The sequence below is a fragment of the Trachemys scripta genome, chromosome 2 (genome assembly GCF_013100865.1).
Source record: "Trachemys scripta elegans isolate TJP31775 chromosome 2, CAS_Tse_1.0, whole genome shotgun sequence".
In the NCBI taxonomy this organism is placed as follows: Eukaryota; Metazoa; Chordata; order Testudines; family Emydidae; genus Trachemys; species Trachemys scripta.
In genome coordinates this window covers 62,755,006-62,774,643 of record NC_048299.1, presented here as the reverse complement: position 1 = coordinate 62,774,643, position 19,638 = coordinate 62,755,006, and the positions used below count along the sequence as shown (strand labels likewise).

The following is a 19,638-nucleotide window of genomic DNA, read 5'->3' as shown; positions in this document are numbered from 1 at the left end:
GCCCATCGTGTAGACATGGCCTGAATCTCTATCCCCTTTCTCAGCAGAGATACAGACCCTGAATTACTGTCCAAACTGCCCCCCCCCATTTATTTATTGTATTTATTTATTTAGTGTAGTAACTCAGAAATAATAACATACCTTAAACCTCAGCCTAAGCTTTTCTCACTGAGCTTGGCTGTTCCTATGGTTTCTCTCCAGGGTCTCCTCTGTCCTAATTTCCTCCAACAAGAAGTGACTGTTCTACACCTTTAATGCTCTAGTTGGAATTAACTGGACCCATCTGCCAGCACAACTTGCCAGTATTTACCTTGCAAGGTTGTAACATCTGGGCATAGAGTCTGAGAGTGAAATCCTGGCTCCACTGAAATCTCATTGACTTCAGTGGGCCAGGATTTCTACTCTGCCAAAAAAAAACCAAACAAACAAACCGAAAACACTGCAGCAAGTCTCGGACATGGGTCAACTGATTTGGGTTTGCACGAAGGGGCTAAAAATAGCAGTGTAGATGTTCTTGCTCAGGCTGGAGACCAGGCTTTGAGAACCACCCCCCTCGCTGAGTTTCAGAGCCTGGGCTCCAGCCAAAGCAGGAACATCTACAGTGCTGTCTTTAGCCCTGTAGTGCGAGCCCGAATCAGTTGATCTAGGCTCTGAGACTCGCTGCTGTGGGGTGATTGTTGTTGTTTCTTTGCAGATAGACGAACCTTCTGAGAGTCTGCTGCCCTGTTACTGATTGTTATGTGAGCTCTATTAAAGTAGATGCTTAAGAAGCTCTTGTGAATTATGCTTATAAGAGGGAAAACCTTTAATTCTTCCATTCAGAAAAAATAGAATCCATTATTAAAAATTATTTACAGTATTCCCTGCTTTTCTGTCAGCACAATTTTGAATGCATGTAGTTTTATCATGGTGTAGCTGCCATGAAAGATTGTATTATTGCTCATGACAATTAGAAGATTAAACTACAGATAAGAGCAGCACTTCATAATGCTGCGGTAACCTGTGGTTGCATCAGTGTTTCTTCAGCTTAGCTAAAGGTCTCATCCTACAGACACTTATTGCTGAGCATAATACTCAGTAATGTGAATAGTTCCATGAACTTCGATATTCTCCCTACCTAACCTGCTGTTACTGCGGCTAGGCTACTCACAATAGTAAGTACTACTCTTGGTAATGTTTATGGGATTATGCCCATAGTAATGTACAATGAATTTATGGGGGGAAAAAATGTTTCTCAGGACTGTCTGGTTTTGCAAGATCCCAAAGCAGTAGCAAATTTCTTCATGGCCTTAAAACACAAAATGAAGTATAGAGGTGTTTGGTTTTTTTTTTAAGTGTAGAGTATTTTTTAATCGTTTAGATTGCAATATTGAGAGGCTTTTGTTAACATTTTTTAAAAGTCCTCTTCATCGGTGAACTTTGAACAAGCTAAATGGAAGTGGCATAGGAATTGTCATCCTGAAGTGGACCAATGATGTAACTAGACAGTTATCCTTTTTCTGATGCCAGCCTATATCTTATGCCTCAGAGGAAAGGAAAGTACCACCACCCAACAAAATAGAACATCTGGAATAGTAAAAGTGTCTGTTTTGTATTCTTCAGATCTCTTTTCCATGGGGATTTTTATTAGAGATGAGACCAAGCTACAGGGTTCCAATCTCAGCTTTCCAAAACTTTTGGATCAGAAGTTTTAATTTGGCTCAGTGTAGAGAAGTGGCCTGCATGTGAAATTAAGATTTAGATCCAAATATCCCCAGATTTCAGTGGTATTCAGGATTGGAGTTATGCACTGGGGGCTCTCTAGTTTTGCCTTTTAAAGTACTCCTATTATGCATGCTAATAGAAAGGATTTACAGAGGAAAATGTTTTTGGAGAAAAATCCTGAAAAGCTAATGGAGTGCTATGCTGGAGTTCACCTTACTGAAACAAGCAGCTCAATCAAGTGGTCTCCTCATATTAACTCATCATTTCACAGCTTATAAAGTATCGTACTGACCTAGAAACTGAATTAACTCGTTTTCGTTCATCATGGGAGGAAGGCATTTGTAACTTGCAGCACTGGTTATAAGAATCTGCCCCACATGAAGATATATTCCATGTCCCATATTAACGTTCTCTTGTATACACTCTGTCTCTCTCATTCACTATATATAGAACTAAACTAATAACATGGGCATCTGTGGCCATGTTAAAATGTTGCTCATCTCTCTGTTCTTTAGGTGCATTGTAAAAATCTGATGTGATAGAAGCATAGCCATCACTGAAAAATGTATGGCCAAGTGTTGCTGCATGACTTATCTGCAGTGCAGGAGAGGGCTCTACACTCAGTGACTGCAGATCTCTAACCTCTCTTTGAGAAAGAGACTTGGCTAAATTCCTTATTCTAATGACTATGCACTCCCACCTGTTCATGCTCTCTGTATGTGTGTATATATATCTCCTCAATATATATTCCACTCTATATGCATCCGAAGAAGTGGGCTGTAGTCCACGAAAGCTTATGCTCTAATAAGTTTGTTAGTCTCTAAGGTGCCACAAGTACTCCTGTTCTTTTTGTGGAAGAAATGTAATTGTAATATCCTAAAGGATACTAAAAAGTTTGGCAAATGAATGCTGTTTAGAGTCTGATATAAAGTGCTGTTCACCCTCTACGCCTATTGAGGTCAATGGAAACTGAAGGTTCATAGTATCTCTGTAAGAAGCATTAAGTGATAGGCAGGATTGGATCCTAAAATATATATCTTAAGAATCAGATTTTTGATGTGTTTTTTTGTTGTTTGTGGGGGTTTTTTTGTTTGCTTTTAAAAATAAAATATTCTTTTATGCTTGTTTCAGGCCTTTGATTGTTATTGGAGGTTCCTCTGACCGGAATCAGGAAATCATGGGAGCTTTCCAAGAATTCCCACAGGTACACAGATATATAACTTTCTGCATAAAGGCTTCAGGTAAATAAATGGAGGCAGATCCTCAGCTAGTGTAAATTGTCATTGCTCCACTGAAATCAGCTGGGGATCTGCCTTTCTGAGGTTATGTGGGAATTTGTAACTTTTGCTTTCTGGAAGACCGTTTGTTTTTTATCACAGCATGCAGAACACCCATTCATACCGAAGTAAGATAGAAATCGGCAAAACACTTCATTGAATCAGTTTTGGTGACTAAAATAATTTCTTTTCATGATAAAGATTCTTTCTCTATGATAAGAAAGGTAGAGTTTGTCATGTCAAGTGCCTCTTTGTAGCGTGTTTCATTACAAGCTGTTGTAAGCATTGATATTCTGTGGAATTTATTTCTTTTGTAAACAGTAAATGTGAATTAATCACCACGATTCTTTTCTAAAGAATTCTTGTAATGTTTCCTTTTTTTTTTTTTTTTTGGCAGGTTGAAGCTTGTAGGCTGTACAGCAAATTTTCTGTCAGACCCAGCAGCCTAGAAGCTATTCCTGCTGTTATTGAAAAGGTACAAAACAGTACATCGCAACTGATGGTTAGCATTTAGGCAAGTTTTGGAAATAGTTGTTATCATTTAATTACCTACTCCTGCAAATTTACTATGGGCTTGTTGATTAGTTAAGTCACTATAAACACTTGGGAGATCTTTCCCCTATGATAGTTCATGGAATAAGGTTACAAACAGTGTATGGTCTCAATCCGACTCTCACTGAAGTCCACAACAATCTTTTGGTTGATTTCAGTGGGAGTTGGATAAAGTCTTAAAAAAGACATTCTATGTCACCGAGGTGCAGGAGTTAGGAATGCCGTATGTGCAGGTTCATCTCTTCAGTTTTGGCTGTGAAGGAGTATTGCTAGATGTTCATATTGTGAGATTTAGGTTTTCCACAGACACATCCTTATCTTAGCTCTCCAGGATTGGGTCTGAAAAGTCTCATGCCACTGCTACAGCACCATATGAGCCATGTCAACTTAAATCCCGTCACAAGCAATTTTCCAGAAGTGCCAGTTCAGCACAGTAGCATCTATGGAACAGGAGCACTCGTGTCCTAAGTAATAAAAGATGGAGGCTTCAAGGATCATGCTACTTTAAACAGAAATTCAGCAGGAAATTTTGACTTCGTAACTGCTGATTTAACAGCTGATAGTGTTGCTGTCTCAGTGTAAATGAGGCAAAGCATTTACAACCCAGTACCTTCTGTCCACTGGCTCACTTTATCCGGCTTAGACGGGGTGGGAGGGAATTTAAAAAGTTAACAAAACATAAAATGTTAGGTTAAAATAGCCCATTATAAATTGTGTCCAGGAGGTTTTACCTGCAGCTGCATAGGGAATAAGACAGCTCACTTGCTTCATTACACTCTTTTTTTTTTAAGTATCAAGATTATTAAAAATTCTCTTAAACAGGGATTAAAATGGTTCTTTTCTTGCAATAAATCTAGGCAGTGAGGTGCAGTATCTATGGTCGCCCAGGTGCCTGTTATGTTGACATGCCAGGAGACTTTGTAACTCTGCAGGTGAACAAGAGCTCTGTCAAGTGAGTACAAGTTACTTGCATGGGTGATGTTGTTAGATATGGAGTTTTTCCTACATGATCTTTTAATCCATTGGTCATTGCATTTAGCAAAAAAATCTACTTGAAGTAATATTTCTTTTTTCTTTCTAAGGAAAGGTTGCACAACCTACCATAGGGGCTTGAACACATTGAAATTATGTTACTTGCAGTCCAGCATGTGCATGTAGTAGGGGTGAAAACATTTTCTATTATGTCATGCAGGGGTGAATTTATAAGAAGTGAAATATTACAACAGTATTATTATGCCATTATGTAAAGCAATGGTACATTCTCACCTAGAATACTAGGGATATATAGGAGAAAGAGATGAGTTCAATGATAGGCGATGAATTATTAGGAGACATTGAAAAATATACCATGTATACTCGTTCATTAGCCCATTTGTTTATAAGCCGACCCCCCAAAATGGATAGGTAAAAATAGCAAAAACTGTATGACCCTTTCATAAGCCGACCCTATATTTCAGAGGTTGGAAAACTTTGGCTCCCGGCTCATCAGGGTAAGCTGCTGGCAGGTCGGGACATTTTGTTTACTTGGATCATCTGCAGGCATTGAGCCCCTCAGCTCCCCGTGGCTGCGGTTCGCCGTTCGCCATTCCCAGCCAATGGGAGCTGCGGGAAGTGGTGAACGGCGAACCGCGGCCACGGGGAGCTGAGGGGCTCCATGTCTGCAGACGCTCCAAGTAAACAAAACGACAATGTATTAGATATTCAATTCAATGATTCCATAGAGTTTAAAATCATCAAATTTTGGTGTAGACCCGTTGATAAGCTGACCCCCGCTCTTTGATGCATCATTTTTTTTACCAAAAATATCCAGCTTATGAACGAGTATATACGGTCGGTGTGTGTGTGTGTGTGTGTGTGTATATAGATATATATAGAGAGAGACAGAGAGAGAGAGAGAGAGAGAGATGATGAGAGACTGAGAATACAGGGACTGTTTACATTAGGGAGGAGGAAAGCACTTAAGCATGTACTTAGTCCCATTCCTATTCAGGAAAGCACTTAAGTACATGTTGAAGTCCCATTGACTTAATGGGGTGGCATTCGAATGGCAGGTATTGTGTTAATTGAGGCACTCCTGTGATATCAAGTGCTAGGTTTTGCCGGCTTATATGGGGATGTGGCAGAACCTGCAATTAAAAAGGTGGTAGAGGAGGTTTCCGTTGCATTCCTCCTCTTCCCCTGCCCTCGCCAGGACAATTGCAGAAATCTTGAACCTTTGGCAGGTTTCTCAAGAAAATATCATCTCTTTTTTTTTTTTACTTTTATGAAAAGCAGTAGGGAGGAAACTAGAGTGGGTAGCCTTTGCAGCCGTTTTATTGCTATAATGAGAAGAAAGGGTTTATGCAGAGAGGTAGTTGCCCACATATGAGGGAAAGGAAAGGAAAGCTTCAGAATGCAAGGCTTTGCCAAGACAAATAATTTGATTTAAAATTACTATGTATGTGTTAATAGAAATATGCAGAGGTTATTAGTTCCCAGTGTAACGCACATATAAAATTAGGGGTTTTATTTTTGCAGCATGCTAAATATTTTGCTTGTTCTGTGGAGTGGCTTGTTCTCAGAAAAATTTGATTTGAATATGATGAGCAATTTAAATTTTGTTTTTAAAATAAATTTGCTGTTCTGACCAATACCATGGACTATTAAATTGTGAAATACAAACTCTGTTGTTTTACAGTGAGTGACTGATTTTACCTTTGAGAATTGCTTGCTTTGCATTGCATTTCCTTTGAAGATGCTAGCCTATCTGTCTTCCAGATATGTTAAGTGCTGTTTGCCACCCCCTGTCTGCACAGCTGAACACTCTGCTGTATCTGAAGCAGCATCTATCCTTGCACATTCCAGACAGCCTCTCCTAATCATTGGCAAAGGTAACATGATTTGATGTAACTTTGAACTTTTCCATGTGTTGGAAAGAATAGTGACCAAAGTAATTTTCTTCATAAATTTAAAACATCTTTTTTCCTTTCACTGTTTATAAAATAGCATCTTTAAACTTGGAACTAAAATCTGTTTTACTACTGGAATAAATGTTTTCCTCCATCTTGAACATATACTGGCTTGCTCTAGATTTTCCCTTTATTTTTTCATCTAGAGTAAGTCAAGTCAATACAATACACTGAATATATATGGAGAACAAATGGGTAAATATTATCCTAAGTGTAAAGCCTGTTCCAACCAAAACTTAAACAAACCCTGTTTGTCAAAATGTAAAAGTGTCTTTTCTGACATATACCTGTCTAATACTCTTGCATTCTACTGTGAGAATCATAACACCAAACCAAAGTGATCTTTATTATTTGATTTGTACTCACTGAATGTGCCAGACTACCAGACCTAAATCATAAAGCCCCCTCTGTAACCATACAACAGCTGCTGCTGCCATTGCTATATTACAGACTTTCCACTACACTCTGCCAGTGCACTTCATTTCTGATCTAGAGGTGGTCCCTCTGTGGATCAAAGGGTAGTTCAGACTCCAGGCCCATTCAGTCATTTTGCCTCTCTTCTAAGGGGGGGCAGCAGTTCTGATGCTTTTTGTGAGGAAGACACATGTCCAGCAGGAACTGAATTGAAATACCAATTTATTTAATAAAGGCCACTGAATTGCTAGCCAGTTACTAGAGAGCTGGCTGAATATGAGAGATGAAAGGCTCTGATATCAGAGAGAGAGGTTTTATATTCTCACATAAAGAGAAATTGAAAAAAATTGGATTGTTTACTCATAGAATGGAGACAAATACGTGACATGATAATAGTATATAAAATAATGAATTGTATAGAGAAGGTAAATTAGGAACATCTCTTCTCCTTGTTCTGTAACACAAGACCAAAGGGACATTCAATGAAATTGAATATTGGGACATTTGAAACTGATGTAAGGAAATACTTTTTTCCACATAATGTGTAATTAGACTGCAGAACTCATCAGGATGTTGCTGAAGCCAAAAATACAGCAAAATTCAAATTGAAATTGGACATTTGATGGATAACACGCATATCCAGAGTTATTGTAGTTTAATGCTAACAAAAAATTTGCTAAGGATATAAAACCTCATTCTTCAGGTTTTAAGCCAATGACCTTCTTTGGGGTCAAATTATCCCACATCTGCTTATTATGGGATTTCTTGCACCTTCCTCTGAAGCATCTGATGATCGCCTTTGTCAGAAACATGGTATTAGACTAGCTGGACCACGAATCTGATCCACTAGAACAATTTTTATGTTCTTCCTACCAATCACCAGAGTACTCCAGTCCTCTAAAATTGGACTTGTTTTCTAGTAATCAAGATCTTGCAGACGACTAAATAATCAGAGAGCTTTTGTTTGCATGTCCATTCAAGTGCTTAGGAGATGGTCAGTGACTAAAACCAAAGAGAGACCCTAAAGTCACTTATCAAAATATCTTAATTGCAGTGCTTTCTACTGTGTATGCTAAATATCTAGCACCCTTATTTCCAAGCTTCGGTCATTGGGAGCCCTCATAATTCCTGTTAGGTAAAGGGGTCTTTAGCTGCTTCAGTGTAAATCATGACACACAAATTACTATGTTACTCACAAAAACATCATATTAAAAGGCCAGTATTAAGGTTGCAAAATCAAGTACTTGAAAGAAATGCCAGAATTAAGATTGCTCATGCATCCTTAATTCAGGCCCCTTGTGTGCATGTATTACAGTTGTTAGTTACATGATCACATACTATTTTTTTTAATTTTTTGTTTTACACTCATTCAGTGCACAGGACGGACCTGGGAATGAATCAGGGTTGTGTAGTGAAGCAGGCTGTTATCTGTAGGACCCTTGCCTCTTTAGTTGCAAAAGTTGGAAGGTGTGTGGGAATGAGGCAGGGGATTGCAGGAAGAGAATGGAGGGTCTCATAATTAAGGCAGTTGAATGCTACCCTGGGGAACTGGATTCTATCTCTGCCTCTTCCACAGAGTTCCTACATGATCCTACTCAAATCACTTAAAGAAAACTTTTCACAGATGGTCAATAATTATGTGTCCCTCATTTTTTGGGTGCCTGACTTGAGATTCAGAAATCTGATTTGATAAGTGCTGAGCAATTACAGCTGCAGCTGAAGTCAATGGGAGCTGTGCTTTGAATGTCTGAAGTGCTATATATCCTGAAAAAATCAAGTCCCAGGTGCTTCAAAGTGGACACCCAAAATTAGTGGATACTATTGACCTTAAATGTCTGTGATCTCAGATACCAGTCTTTGAAATGAGAATAAAACCCTTTCATCTCACTGTGAAAATAAAGTGTTTGTGAAACACTCAGATACTATAGTAACAAGCGCCATAGAAAAACCAATTGGGAAAGTAATCTGTTTTCAGAGCCTGGCTTGAATAGTGTACAGTAAATAAGGACTAGGGCCAAACATTGAACAGTGAGGAGAAAAATAAAATAGTGCTCATTAAGTGAGCACCATCAATTTTGTGCACTGATTAAGATCGGTGTGGTGGAAAAAATAGTGTGTGATCGTGTAGTTAACTACTTCATTGTAATGCATACGCATGGGGGTGCTGAATTAAGGCTGTACAAGCAACATTAATTCTGGTATTTCCTAACTTTCCAGTGCTTGACCTTGCAACCGTAATGTTCTTTTAACATAGTTTTTGTGTACGTAATTTCCTAAGTATTTAAAAAAAACAAATTGAAAAACAGAAATTCCATCATGTGATATCCTGTTGACATGCACGTGGTTCATAAGCAGGGTTAGAACCTTTAGATCTACCGCACAGACCTCTGCCACTTGAGCTAATGGAATAACTATAGCAGTAGTAGATTATCATCCTCTGTGTGGACCACATGAGAGACGCAATTTGCAGTGGATTTCACAGATGCTTGTTGGCAGCAGAGAAATGATGAGACTCATGAATCTTAGGTTCCATTCTAGGCTCTGGAAAGAAGTGTTCTCTAGTGGGCACAGACTCTTCTGCTTATACACCCCAAGTTTTTGACCCCTTCTGCCCCATTCCCTGCAATTATCAGGGGGTAGCCGTGTTAGTCTGTATCTACAAAAACAACAAGGAGTCTGGTGGCACCTTAAAGACTAACAGATTTATTTGGGCATAAGCTTTCGTGGGTCCCAGTCCTGTCTCTTCCCCATGCCAAATTCCCAGTCCCTGCTCCAAAGCACGAGAGTGCTAGAACTTCTCCGAGAAAAGATTGCCAGAATTTTATACCATAGGCAAAACAATGTATTTTTTCCCAACCTCTTTCTCAGAAACAGCTAAACCATTTTGGTGGAAATTTTTCTGAACACATTCTGCCTGTGGCAGACACCTGCCATGTAAAGTCTCAGCCAAACAGTTAAAAGTTTGGGAAGTTACAAGCAACTGAAAGCAGTGTTTTATAATGGGAAGTGTCAGGCAGCCTTAATAATAGGCGATGCTACCAGCCCCATCTATAATATGATTATTTAGGTTAATTGAATAGTATATGTATCCTGTATGTTTCAGAGATCACGTTGTTCTCCTGTTTTAGAGAAACATTTAAGCATATATGTAACTTTAAGCACATGAGTATTTCTAAGTCAGTGGGACTATTCATTCACGTGCTTGAAGTTAAGCCCTTACTTAAGCACCTTGTTTAAATGGGGCTATGAAAAGGCATAATTAGAGATCACATTAAACCCTTCTTTGTACTTTGTTTCCTGTAGGGGCTGCTTATTCACGTGCTGAAAACAGCATCAGAAAGTTGGTGGACCAGTGCGGGCTACCATTTTTGCCTACCCCAATGGGAAAAGGAGTTGTTCCTGACAACCATCCAAACTGTGTAGCTGCAGCCAGATCCAGGTTGGTATAAACCAAGGCTTTGCTTCCAATCCCGTCTTCTGGGAAACTAATAGGAACATACCATTAAAGATACAGCAAATTGCAACATGTTACAAATACTGTGGAAGGCCTAATGCAAAAAGCAAAAAAAGTTTAAGTTTTCACATTTCGTGCTGTTTTATGACAGTGGATAAAGCCAGTAGCTTTACACTGCTGATGTCAAATGTTGCTTGACATCAGCTGATCCAGGGAGAAACTGAGTCCAGGGTGACAGCATGGGAGTCACTAGAAATTTTTGGCAAGAGCTAGGCTGAATTCTTTTGAGTTACGTTTTGTTGTGTAAATATTAAGCCTATATCAGACAACATATTATTTTTAACATGTAGTTTATAGCACAAAATGAAGTATGTAAACAAGTTAAATTACATGTAGCAGAAAACTACTGGCATAGTCAGTGTGCTGACCTTTAAGGCTATAAAGTGGTACATAAAATGGAGTATCACAATTCAAATTTTGCTTTATGCAGCCTTGCTTTTATAGCATTTGTAGTACATTCCAGTTTAATTGAACTATCGTCTCTGTAAATCCTTTAATTGGATCGAAGAGACCTATATTGAAGATTGTGTGTTAAAAAAATAATTGTAGTCACCGACAAATTAATGTGAACTTACTTATAGAGCACTTGTAGGTATGTGTGTACGGTGGGCTTACTTTGCAGCTGAAACTCCTATGTACTTAAACTTAAACGAAGTTGTGTGTTGAGCAAATATCTTCGTCATTATGGAGTATGTTATTAATAAATCTGAGAATTAAAAAACTACACCTGAGGTATTTTGCTCGGCAGTTGGGCCACCTTGGGCATACACACCAGAGGGCTGAATTTAAGGTTGCATGGTCAACCTTCATTCTGGTATTTTCTAACTTTTGAGTGCTTGATTTTGCATCCTCAACATTCTTTTAAAGTAGGGTTTTTGTTCATTTGTTTTGTTTGTTTTTTGCTCTATTAATAATTACTTTCACAAAATGAACACTGTTTTAGAAAGAGAACTTAGTGCTTTATTTGCAAATTCAGAAAAATCTTCTGCTTATATAAACTAAGGGGCAGTTGTGTGTAGAAAAGATTTTTAGCTTTCTGAGCTAAACAAATAGACTTGAGGGAAGCAAGATGTGTTATTGTATTCTCCTAAATGATAGGGGTGCTGTGCTATCTGGAACTATTGCCATTTTTGAAAAGCAATTAAATACAGTAACTCCTCACTTAAAATCGTCCCAGTTAACATTGTTTCGTTGTTACGTTGCTCATCAATTAGAGAACATGCTCGTTTAAAGTTCCGCAATGCTCCCTTATAACGTTGTTTGGCAGCTGCCTGCTTTGTCCACTGTTTGCAGAAAGAGCGGCCCGTTGCAGCTAACTGGTGGGGGCTTGGAACCTGCGTGGACCAGCAGCCCCCCATCAGCTCCTCGTTCCCCTAAGTTCCCTGTGCAGCAGCCACCAGCAGGCTATCAATTGCCGGCAGTTCAGCTGTCCCTCCCCGCACTGCTATGTGCTGCTCGCCCTCTGCCTTGGAGCTGCTCCCGGGAGCCTCCTGCTTGCTGTGCCGGGGGGAGGGAAGAAAGAGGGGGGCTAATGTCAGTGTTCCCCCTCCCCCCTGCTTTTGCCCCCCGCTTACCCCATCTCCATAGAGCAGGGGAGGACACAACAGGGCTCAGGATGGCAGGAGCTTGCTAGCAGCACCTGCTGGCTCAACTTGCTGATCTACTTAAAAAGACAATGTACTTAGAGTGGGGTCAGCGTACTTAAAGGGGCAATGCGCATCTTTCTCTCTCTCTCTCACACACAGGGTGTGTGTGTCTGTCTGCCATGCTGTCTCCCCTCCCTCCATTTGTGCTGCCTTGTAGATTGTGAGGATACATTAACAACAATGTGTTAACCCTTGAGGGCTCAGCCAAGTACTAGTTCATCATTTAGCAGGAAGGCATTCCCTGGGAAATATCACACCGTCTGACTTCCCCACCTCAACCAAGCTTCACGATCATCATTGCTGTGTACAGTATTAAATTGTTCGTTTAAAACTTGTACTGTGTATATACACACACACACACACACACACACACACACACACACACACACTATATATATCTATATCTATATCTATCTATATAGACTTTTGTCTGGTGAAAAAAAATTTCCCTGGAACATAACCCCCCTATTTACATTAATTCTTATGGAGAATTTTTTTGCTTAAAGTCACATTTTTCAGGAACATAACTACAACGTTAAGCAAGGAGTTAATGTATAAAAAATATTTACATTTCATGTTTTTCTCTTGTTTTCCATTATCAGGGCATTGCAACATGCTGATGTAATAATACTGTTTGGTGCAAGGTTGAACTGGATTTTGCACTTTGGACTTCCACCAAGATTTCGACCTGATGTAAAGATTATCCAAGTAATTGAGGAGAATAATTTGAACAGCACCCTCTGTAGGGTAGCTCTCTCTCTCTGTAATAGCCTACTGTTTCATGTGATGATCTTTGTCATATTGACAGTGCCGTACAATGCATGTGATCACTGTAGTTCTCCAAAATAATTCCTTTTATTTGTTTTTAATTCCCTTGATATTTTCAAAATCAATATAATGTTATTCCAAGCATATAGGACTTGATGCTGCTCCCATTGAATTAATGGCAAAGCTCCTATTCAGTGCAGTAGCACAGGGATTAGGCCCATAATGCATGAACCATGTATAGGACTAAGTTTCCTTGATCAGAACCAAAGAGTTTTGAAATTGTGGCATTGTTCATAATAATGGATCTCTCTCTCAATAGGATCCTTTAAAAACATTCTCTTGTATTTACAGTCAAAGCAAACAAGATCTTGCAGCTCACTATCAGAGCCTGACCACTTGGAAACAATGAGAGTAGAGGAGGAAAGGCTACTTAACAAATGAATACTTCTAGCAAGCTGTCTGTGTTAGGAAGGGTAGGATATAAACACAATTTTACCCCTCCCCCATTTCAAAATATTGTAAACCATGTGTCCAAGGGCAAGAGTCCATTCTGCTCTCTGATTAGCTGGCTTTCAGTAGTCTGAAACATAATTAGTCTTATCTGGTCTCCTCCAAAGGTGTCCAGCTTGTGCTCTTCACACTGGTAATAACAAAGTACTGTGTGTCGGAGAAGCAGTAGCAGAAGCAGTAAGTCGGTGCTAAGGGTACAGATGAACGTCTGAAAATGGGAATGTGCAGTAGGTTTTTACTTGGAGTAAAGCATCTCTTGAATAGCAGTTCCAGTAAAGATTAGAGGAAATTACTCTTAAAGCCAAAGTGAGGACTAATGAGGTTGTTAGAAAATACTCTTCTATTTTACAGTGTAAGTCTTATTGACTTAAAAATATTCCTAATTGATTCAGTGTTCTTTTGTCTAAAAACTATTTTTTAAAAAATAGGTTGATATTTGTGCAGAAGAGCTGGGGAATAACGTGAGACCTGCAGCAAATTTATTAGGTGACATAAATGCTGTGACTGAGCAGGTAATGTACTGCAAGGTGTCTATAACTTCCTCTGACTTGTAGAAAGAGAGTAAATTCTAAACAAAAAAAGTCCTAGGAGAAGCATTTTTTTATGCTTGCATCCAGTATCTAATCCAAAATTAAAATTTTAAAAGTAGATGTAGTATTGTGCTGAGATCTTGGTTATGATTTAGATCAGGGATCTCAAACTCAAAGCACCACGAGGGCCACATCACTGACACCTTTTCATATAAAGATACAAAAGCCCCGCACCACTCCACCTCTTTCATGAGGCCCCACTCCCATTCCAACCCCTTCCCCAAATTCCCCACCCCAACTCCGCCCCCTCCCTGCCCCTATTCCAACCTCTTCCCCAAATCCCAGCCCCGCCTCTTTTCTGCCTCCTCCCCTAAGCACGGGGCTCCCTGCTCCTCCCCGCTCCCTTCTGGAAAGCGCTAAGTGCCGCCAAACAGCTGTTTGGTGGCGGGAAGCACCTGGAGGTAGGCAGAGGAGCGGGGATGCGGCGTGCTGGGGGAATGGGGGGGCAGCTGGGGAAGGGAGCTTGGCGGCTGCAGGAAATAACTCCGGAGAGGGCACAGGGAGCTTGGCGGGCCGCAGCAAATAACTCTGCGGGCCATGGGTTTGAGACCCCTGATTTAGATTTTCTTGAGGAAATTATTCTCAGGTTTGTTGTTTTGAAAGAGGATAAATTTTGTGTGTGTGTTTTGTTTTAGCTTTTAGAACAACTTGTTCTAATGGAATGGAAATATCCTTCTTATTCGGAGTGGTGGAAGGGATTAAGAGAGAAAATGAAGAGCAATGAAGAAACATCCAAGGTAATACTATGGCTCAGTAAAAGTGGCTTTTGATCCTTTTCTGGACACAGTATCAATCATATCCCTGTCATTATTGTAGTTAAGTCTCCCTACTAATCAGAACTTTCAGATTGCTAAATTCTGAATGGTATCAAAATGTTTCAGAAGACTCCTGTAGACTTACTGTGTTCAGATTTATCCAATTATGGACAGACTGGGCTTAAGAGCTAATTGTCATCCAAACCCTATATAAGTCATTGGGCTTTGGATCAGGACCATAGTGCCGGAAGGAAGCCCTTGTGTAGAAGATGATATGGTAACAGAATTGATTTGCAAGTGATGTGGTGTTACTCTTAGCATATGACAGTTCAGTTTTGCTAAGGTAGATCCTTTATTTTTATTTTATTTTATGGATGTGCCAGTTATTGTGACAATGATGTACATTAAAAGCAAGTGACACATTAAGCCCCCGATCTTACAAATACTTATGGATGTGCTTAAATTTCTGCATATGAATTGGACTGTTCATGCCTGGAAGGTTAAGCCCATATGTGTCTTCGGGATTGGAGCCTAAATTAGACTCCTCTCAGTAGACAGCACAAACTGGAGCTGTTCCTGAACCACCCAGCACACAAATGACACAGCTCACCTGTGATTAGAAATAGTCCAACGTTTTTACTCTGTGTTTGAACAGCACCTAGCACGATGTGGTTCTGGACCATGAGTAGGTGCATGGCAATACAGATAATAAATAGTAATAATCATGGTTGAACAAACTGATGTGCCTTGCTCGTTGCTCTGAACGTCAATAAACTGTTGACGATGGCACACCACCAGAGGGAGCAGGTTGCACACCTGAGGGAACCTCTGCTGAAAATGGCTTGTCTTCAGAATTACAAAGGCACTGTCAGCTAAAGTGATTCTGATGATCTCAGCCATTGGGAGGGAGTCTAGTTTTGCAATCCTTACTCTGGAGAATGGTCCCTGACTTCAGTGGTAATATTCACATGTGGCAATGCACATTGCCCTTATGCTAAGCAGTACGTATAGAAATGATTTATAGTCTCTTATTTTTTTAAAGGCATTGGCATTACAAAAGTCCCTGCCTATGAATTATTATACAGTATTCCATCATGTCAGAGAACTGTTACCCAGGGACTGCATTCTGGTTAGCGAGGGAGCTAATACTATGGACATTGGACGCACTATGCTTCCAAACTATCTTCCTCGCCACAGGTAAAGCATTTTCTTTGTTGCCATGATGCAACAATTCTGTGCATATGTTTGTTTCCACACAGTTGGGTTATAGGTTACTGATGCTGTGTCTTTTAAATAAAAAAGTTATTTAAGTAAAGTAAATCTATAATGTGTCTTTGGGGTGGGTTTCTTCTTGTTAAGGCAACTTATCTTTATCCCTTTTGGTCATACCCTGTCATTGATTTTTATATCGAATACACATTGATTTGTGTGCGACTTCAGGACATAGTACAATGGTAATAAATGGCCATATTTCAAGCAGGTGAAAGTTATTTAGCAGAGATCTCAGTTCTTTTTGGGATGGGAGTATATTATTGAGTCCCATACTTGGTGTGTGAATCTGTGCCTAAAAATGTTAGGACTTATTTAAAATTTTTAAAATAAATAGGCCAGGGTCCTATCCTGCAAGCAGATTCACACGCGCAAAGTTGCTGAAATGCAGAATCCCCTTAAAATCAATGGGAGCTACACATGTTCAGCATCTTTGGAAAGCAGGCCATATATTGGGCCTCTACATAGGAATTCAGGTGCCTAAAATTCATACAAATTCTGAAGTTCTGATTTGTGACTTTATTTATTAAAGCCAGCTATTACAGAATGACTGTAAATTAGAGCTAGTCTGTATTTATTAGATTGTATGAGAGAGAACTGGACAATCTTTGCTGAGGTGACCCTTCAGATCTGATTGTGGAGTCTAGAACCTCCTTCTGAAAACAGCACAATATGTCACAAATGAACCTAACAACATATTTGAGGTTAAATAAAGTTAATTTAAAATTAACTCTCGGAATATATATATTTTTAAAAGGCTGGCACGGTGACTATAACGCTTTTTTCCTTGAACCTAGCATTGTGCACATAAGAGGGCAAATTTGAAAAGTTAGGCCTATAATAGTGCATGTATTTTGCATTTGCGTTTGCCTGGTTGAAATGCTCTTATTTAATTACAGCTTGCAATTTGATTTCAAAAGTTGAACCTGAAAACTAGAATTTGAATACCATTATTTGCCTGAAAGTTTTCGGGCTTGTAGTTGGATTTCCAGGGAGTTAAATGTAGAAAAGATTTCATGTAGCCTATTAATTTGACCTTTGGGATGCAAGACTCAATAGAACAACTATTTTACTACCACTTGAAACATCTGATTACACATTAATTAGATGTCTTGAAATACCAGTACAATGTAGACTGAAAGCAATCAGAAATACAGTACATTGTAATTGGTAGTATGTAAGAGTCTCTTATTCCAGTCAACTCATTTTTTAAAAGTTCTATTATATGTGTGTTCATTAGAGTATTATGAAACCTTGATCAGAGTCCTATATGAAAACCAAGCCTATTTAGACTATTTAGACACGTGGTATGTAATATAGCAATACATGTGTCAAATGCCTTTTTACTATCCAGATATTGTTTTCTAAGTAGGGTTCTATCAAAATTACTACAAGCCAAGAACAAACTGTCATGGACAATTTGAGAACTGTTTGCCTGGATGTACAGGAAAAATAATGCAGTGAAGAAATAGACAATAATTCTACTTTCTTATCTGTAGACTCGATGCTGGTACATTTGGAACAATGGGAGTTGGGCTAGGTTTTGCTATAGCAGCTGCAATGGTGGCTAAAGATCAGACACCCGAGCAGCGAGTAATCTGTGTAGAAGGAGACAGTGCTTTTGGATTTTCTGGCATGGAAGTGGAAACTATTTGCAGGTAAAGTTTTTGATCAAGTAAACCATCTTAATTTATTATCCCCATCTAGCTGACAGACTATCCAGATCGGGGAAACTGACTATACACAAAGTGCAATTAAATGCACAAAGAAAAGAAACTGAAAAAATACAGAAAAATAATTTTGTCCTACTAATATTAGGTGCTAATTGTTGGGACAAATGGGGGAATTTTTGGTGACATTTTTATAAACAATCTGTCTGACTCAGTGTCTATCCCTTTGGCATTGCTTCCTCTTGTGGAGGGAAGGGGAAGAACTTATTTTCTCCCTGTGACATAGGAGATCAGCCTAGGTATTTGAGAATATAGCCACTAGGATTGTCTGGGCTGGGATCAACACATTTGAATGGAAGCCTCAATGACTGAATATTAACTCTTTAGAGCAAGTTGTTTCCCAGCACCCCCACCTCTGCAGCGAAACAGGGCAAAAGCCCTAGCAGGAAAGCAAAGCCAGAGGAGGTAGACAGACAGTGGGATGAGCAAAGATGGGGCTGAGAGAAGAAGGGCATGGCAAAGCCATGGCTTCCACCAATATGAACTCTGTACTAAGCTACCATTGTCATGCTAGCCCAGAGATTTACAGATTCTAGATTCCAGGTAACTAATAAAGATCCACTTGTTATCCAAAGGCTGCCTGGTGTAGGCTGCAGATACTTAATGAAAAGCATTGCACCCCGAATGGGAGTGAGGCGACTAAGTCTCTCACAGAAGTGTGGTTCATTTGGACTCACCCAGAGAGCCATGGAGAGAGAGAGAGGGATTGTTGGAGCCCGATGGGCCAGTTCGTGAGTCACAGCCCTGTGAAACTGTAGATCCTTGGGTTCAGCACGCTAAAGGGGTCACTCCCAGGAGACTGTTTAGAGGCCAGAGCGTAGACCAGACCCTGTGGATCTGTGACACTTGTAACAATAGTAGACATAAGAACTTTCATACAGAAGTGATTCTTTTTGGTAGAGTGTCCCTTTAGCGCGTCACAGAAAGATGCCATTCTTTAGAATTTCTCCTTCGATCATTCTTTTATTTATTTATTTATTTGCAGGTATAACTTGCCAGTTGTAATTATCATAGTAAACAACAATGGGATATACAGTGGTTTGGATTCAGATTCCTGGAAGGAGATGTTAAAGTCTGGAGAACCAACTGCGTGGTGAGTACCTCTAACCTATGTGCTTTTAATTAACTGAGAAGCGACCAAGAGGGTCTTTTTATTCATGGCTAGTATTTTCTGTTCTAGACTAAAAGCTGAAGAGAAAAACTTTGTGGTCTCAGATCAGTAACTAAATGGCAACAAATCTACCTTTACACAATCACCATGCCCAGTTACACACAGCTAAGTTCATAGGAACTGAATTACATGTCCCACCAGCATAGGAGAAACTTAGCGGGCCAGCATAATGACCATCTAGTCATTTAAAAGTACTAAAATTGGCATAATCCTAGTTGGTCATTCTTGCAATTTTAACTCTGCTATGAATCATAAACCTCATTGCTTCTTTCAGTGCACCCCCTGTTTGTCTCCTGCCAAATTCTCACTATGAGCAGATTATGTCTGCATTTGGGGGTAAAGGATACTTTGTGAAAACACCAGAGGAACTGCAAAATGCCCTGAAAGCAAGCCTGGCAGAGAAGCAAGTGCCTTCTCTTATCAATGTAATGATCAACCCACAATCTGACAGAAAGCAGCAGGTACGTGTTTTCATTTTTCTCAGGCTCTGATAGACAGATCCTCTGTATCCTCCTGAAGCTCTGTTGGGACATGGGGGGGAGGGTGCTGGTCAGCAGCAAGGCTCTATGGAGATACAGGGATCCACCCATGCTCAGCTCTTTGTAGTATCAGGGCCTTCGACTTCACCGTCTTCCTTCCTTACGTTTTCCTAATGGGCCTTATTTATTGACAATATTGTTAGGAGTGTTGTCACAGTATTAAAAATCATTCCTCTAAGCCAGTGGTTCCCAAACTTGTTCGGCCGCTTGTGCGGGGAAAGCCCCGGGAGGGCCGGGCCTTTGTTTACCTG

At 39.8% G+C, this 19,638-nt stretch overlaps 1 protein-coding gene across 1 annotated transcript in view; it reads left to right on the top strand.

Annotated features, from left to right (window-relative positions):
• Positions 1-19,638, top strand: part of HACL1 (2-hydroxyacyl-CoA lyase 1) — a 38,199-nt gene that overhangs the window by 16,909 nt on the left and 1,652 nt on the right. The window contains exons 5-16 of the mRNA XM_034760721.1: positions 2,836-2,908; positions 3,379-3,456; positions 4,391-4,485; positions 6,291-6,403; positions 10,199-10,334; positions 12,658-12,763; positions 13,762-13,845; positions 14,559-14,660; positions 15,721-15,875; positions 17,447-17,605; positions 18,663-18,770; positions 19,123-19,309. Coding sequence (XP_034616612.1) covers positions 2,836-2,908; positions 3,379-3,456; positions 4,391-4,485; positions 6,291-6,403; positions 10,199-10,334; positions 12,658-12,763; positions 13,762-13,845; positions 14,559-14,660; positions 15,721-15,875; positions 17,447-17,605; positions 18,663-18,770; positions 19,123-19,309 — 1,396 coding nt within the window. The remainder of the gene's footprint in view (positions 1-2,835; positions 2,909-3,378; positions 3,457-4,390; positions 4,486-6,290; positions 6,404-10,198; positions 10,335-12,657; positions 12,764-13,761; positions 13,846-14,558; positions 14,661-15,720; positions 15,876-17,446; positions 17,606-18,662; positions 18,771-19,122; positions 19,310-19,638) is intronic.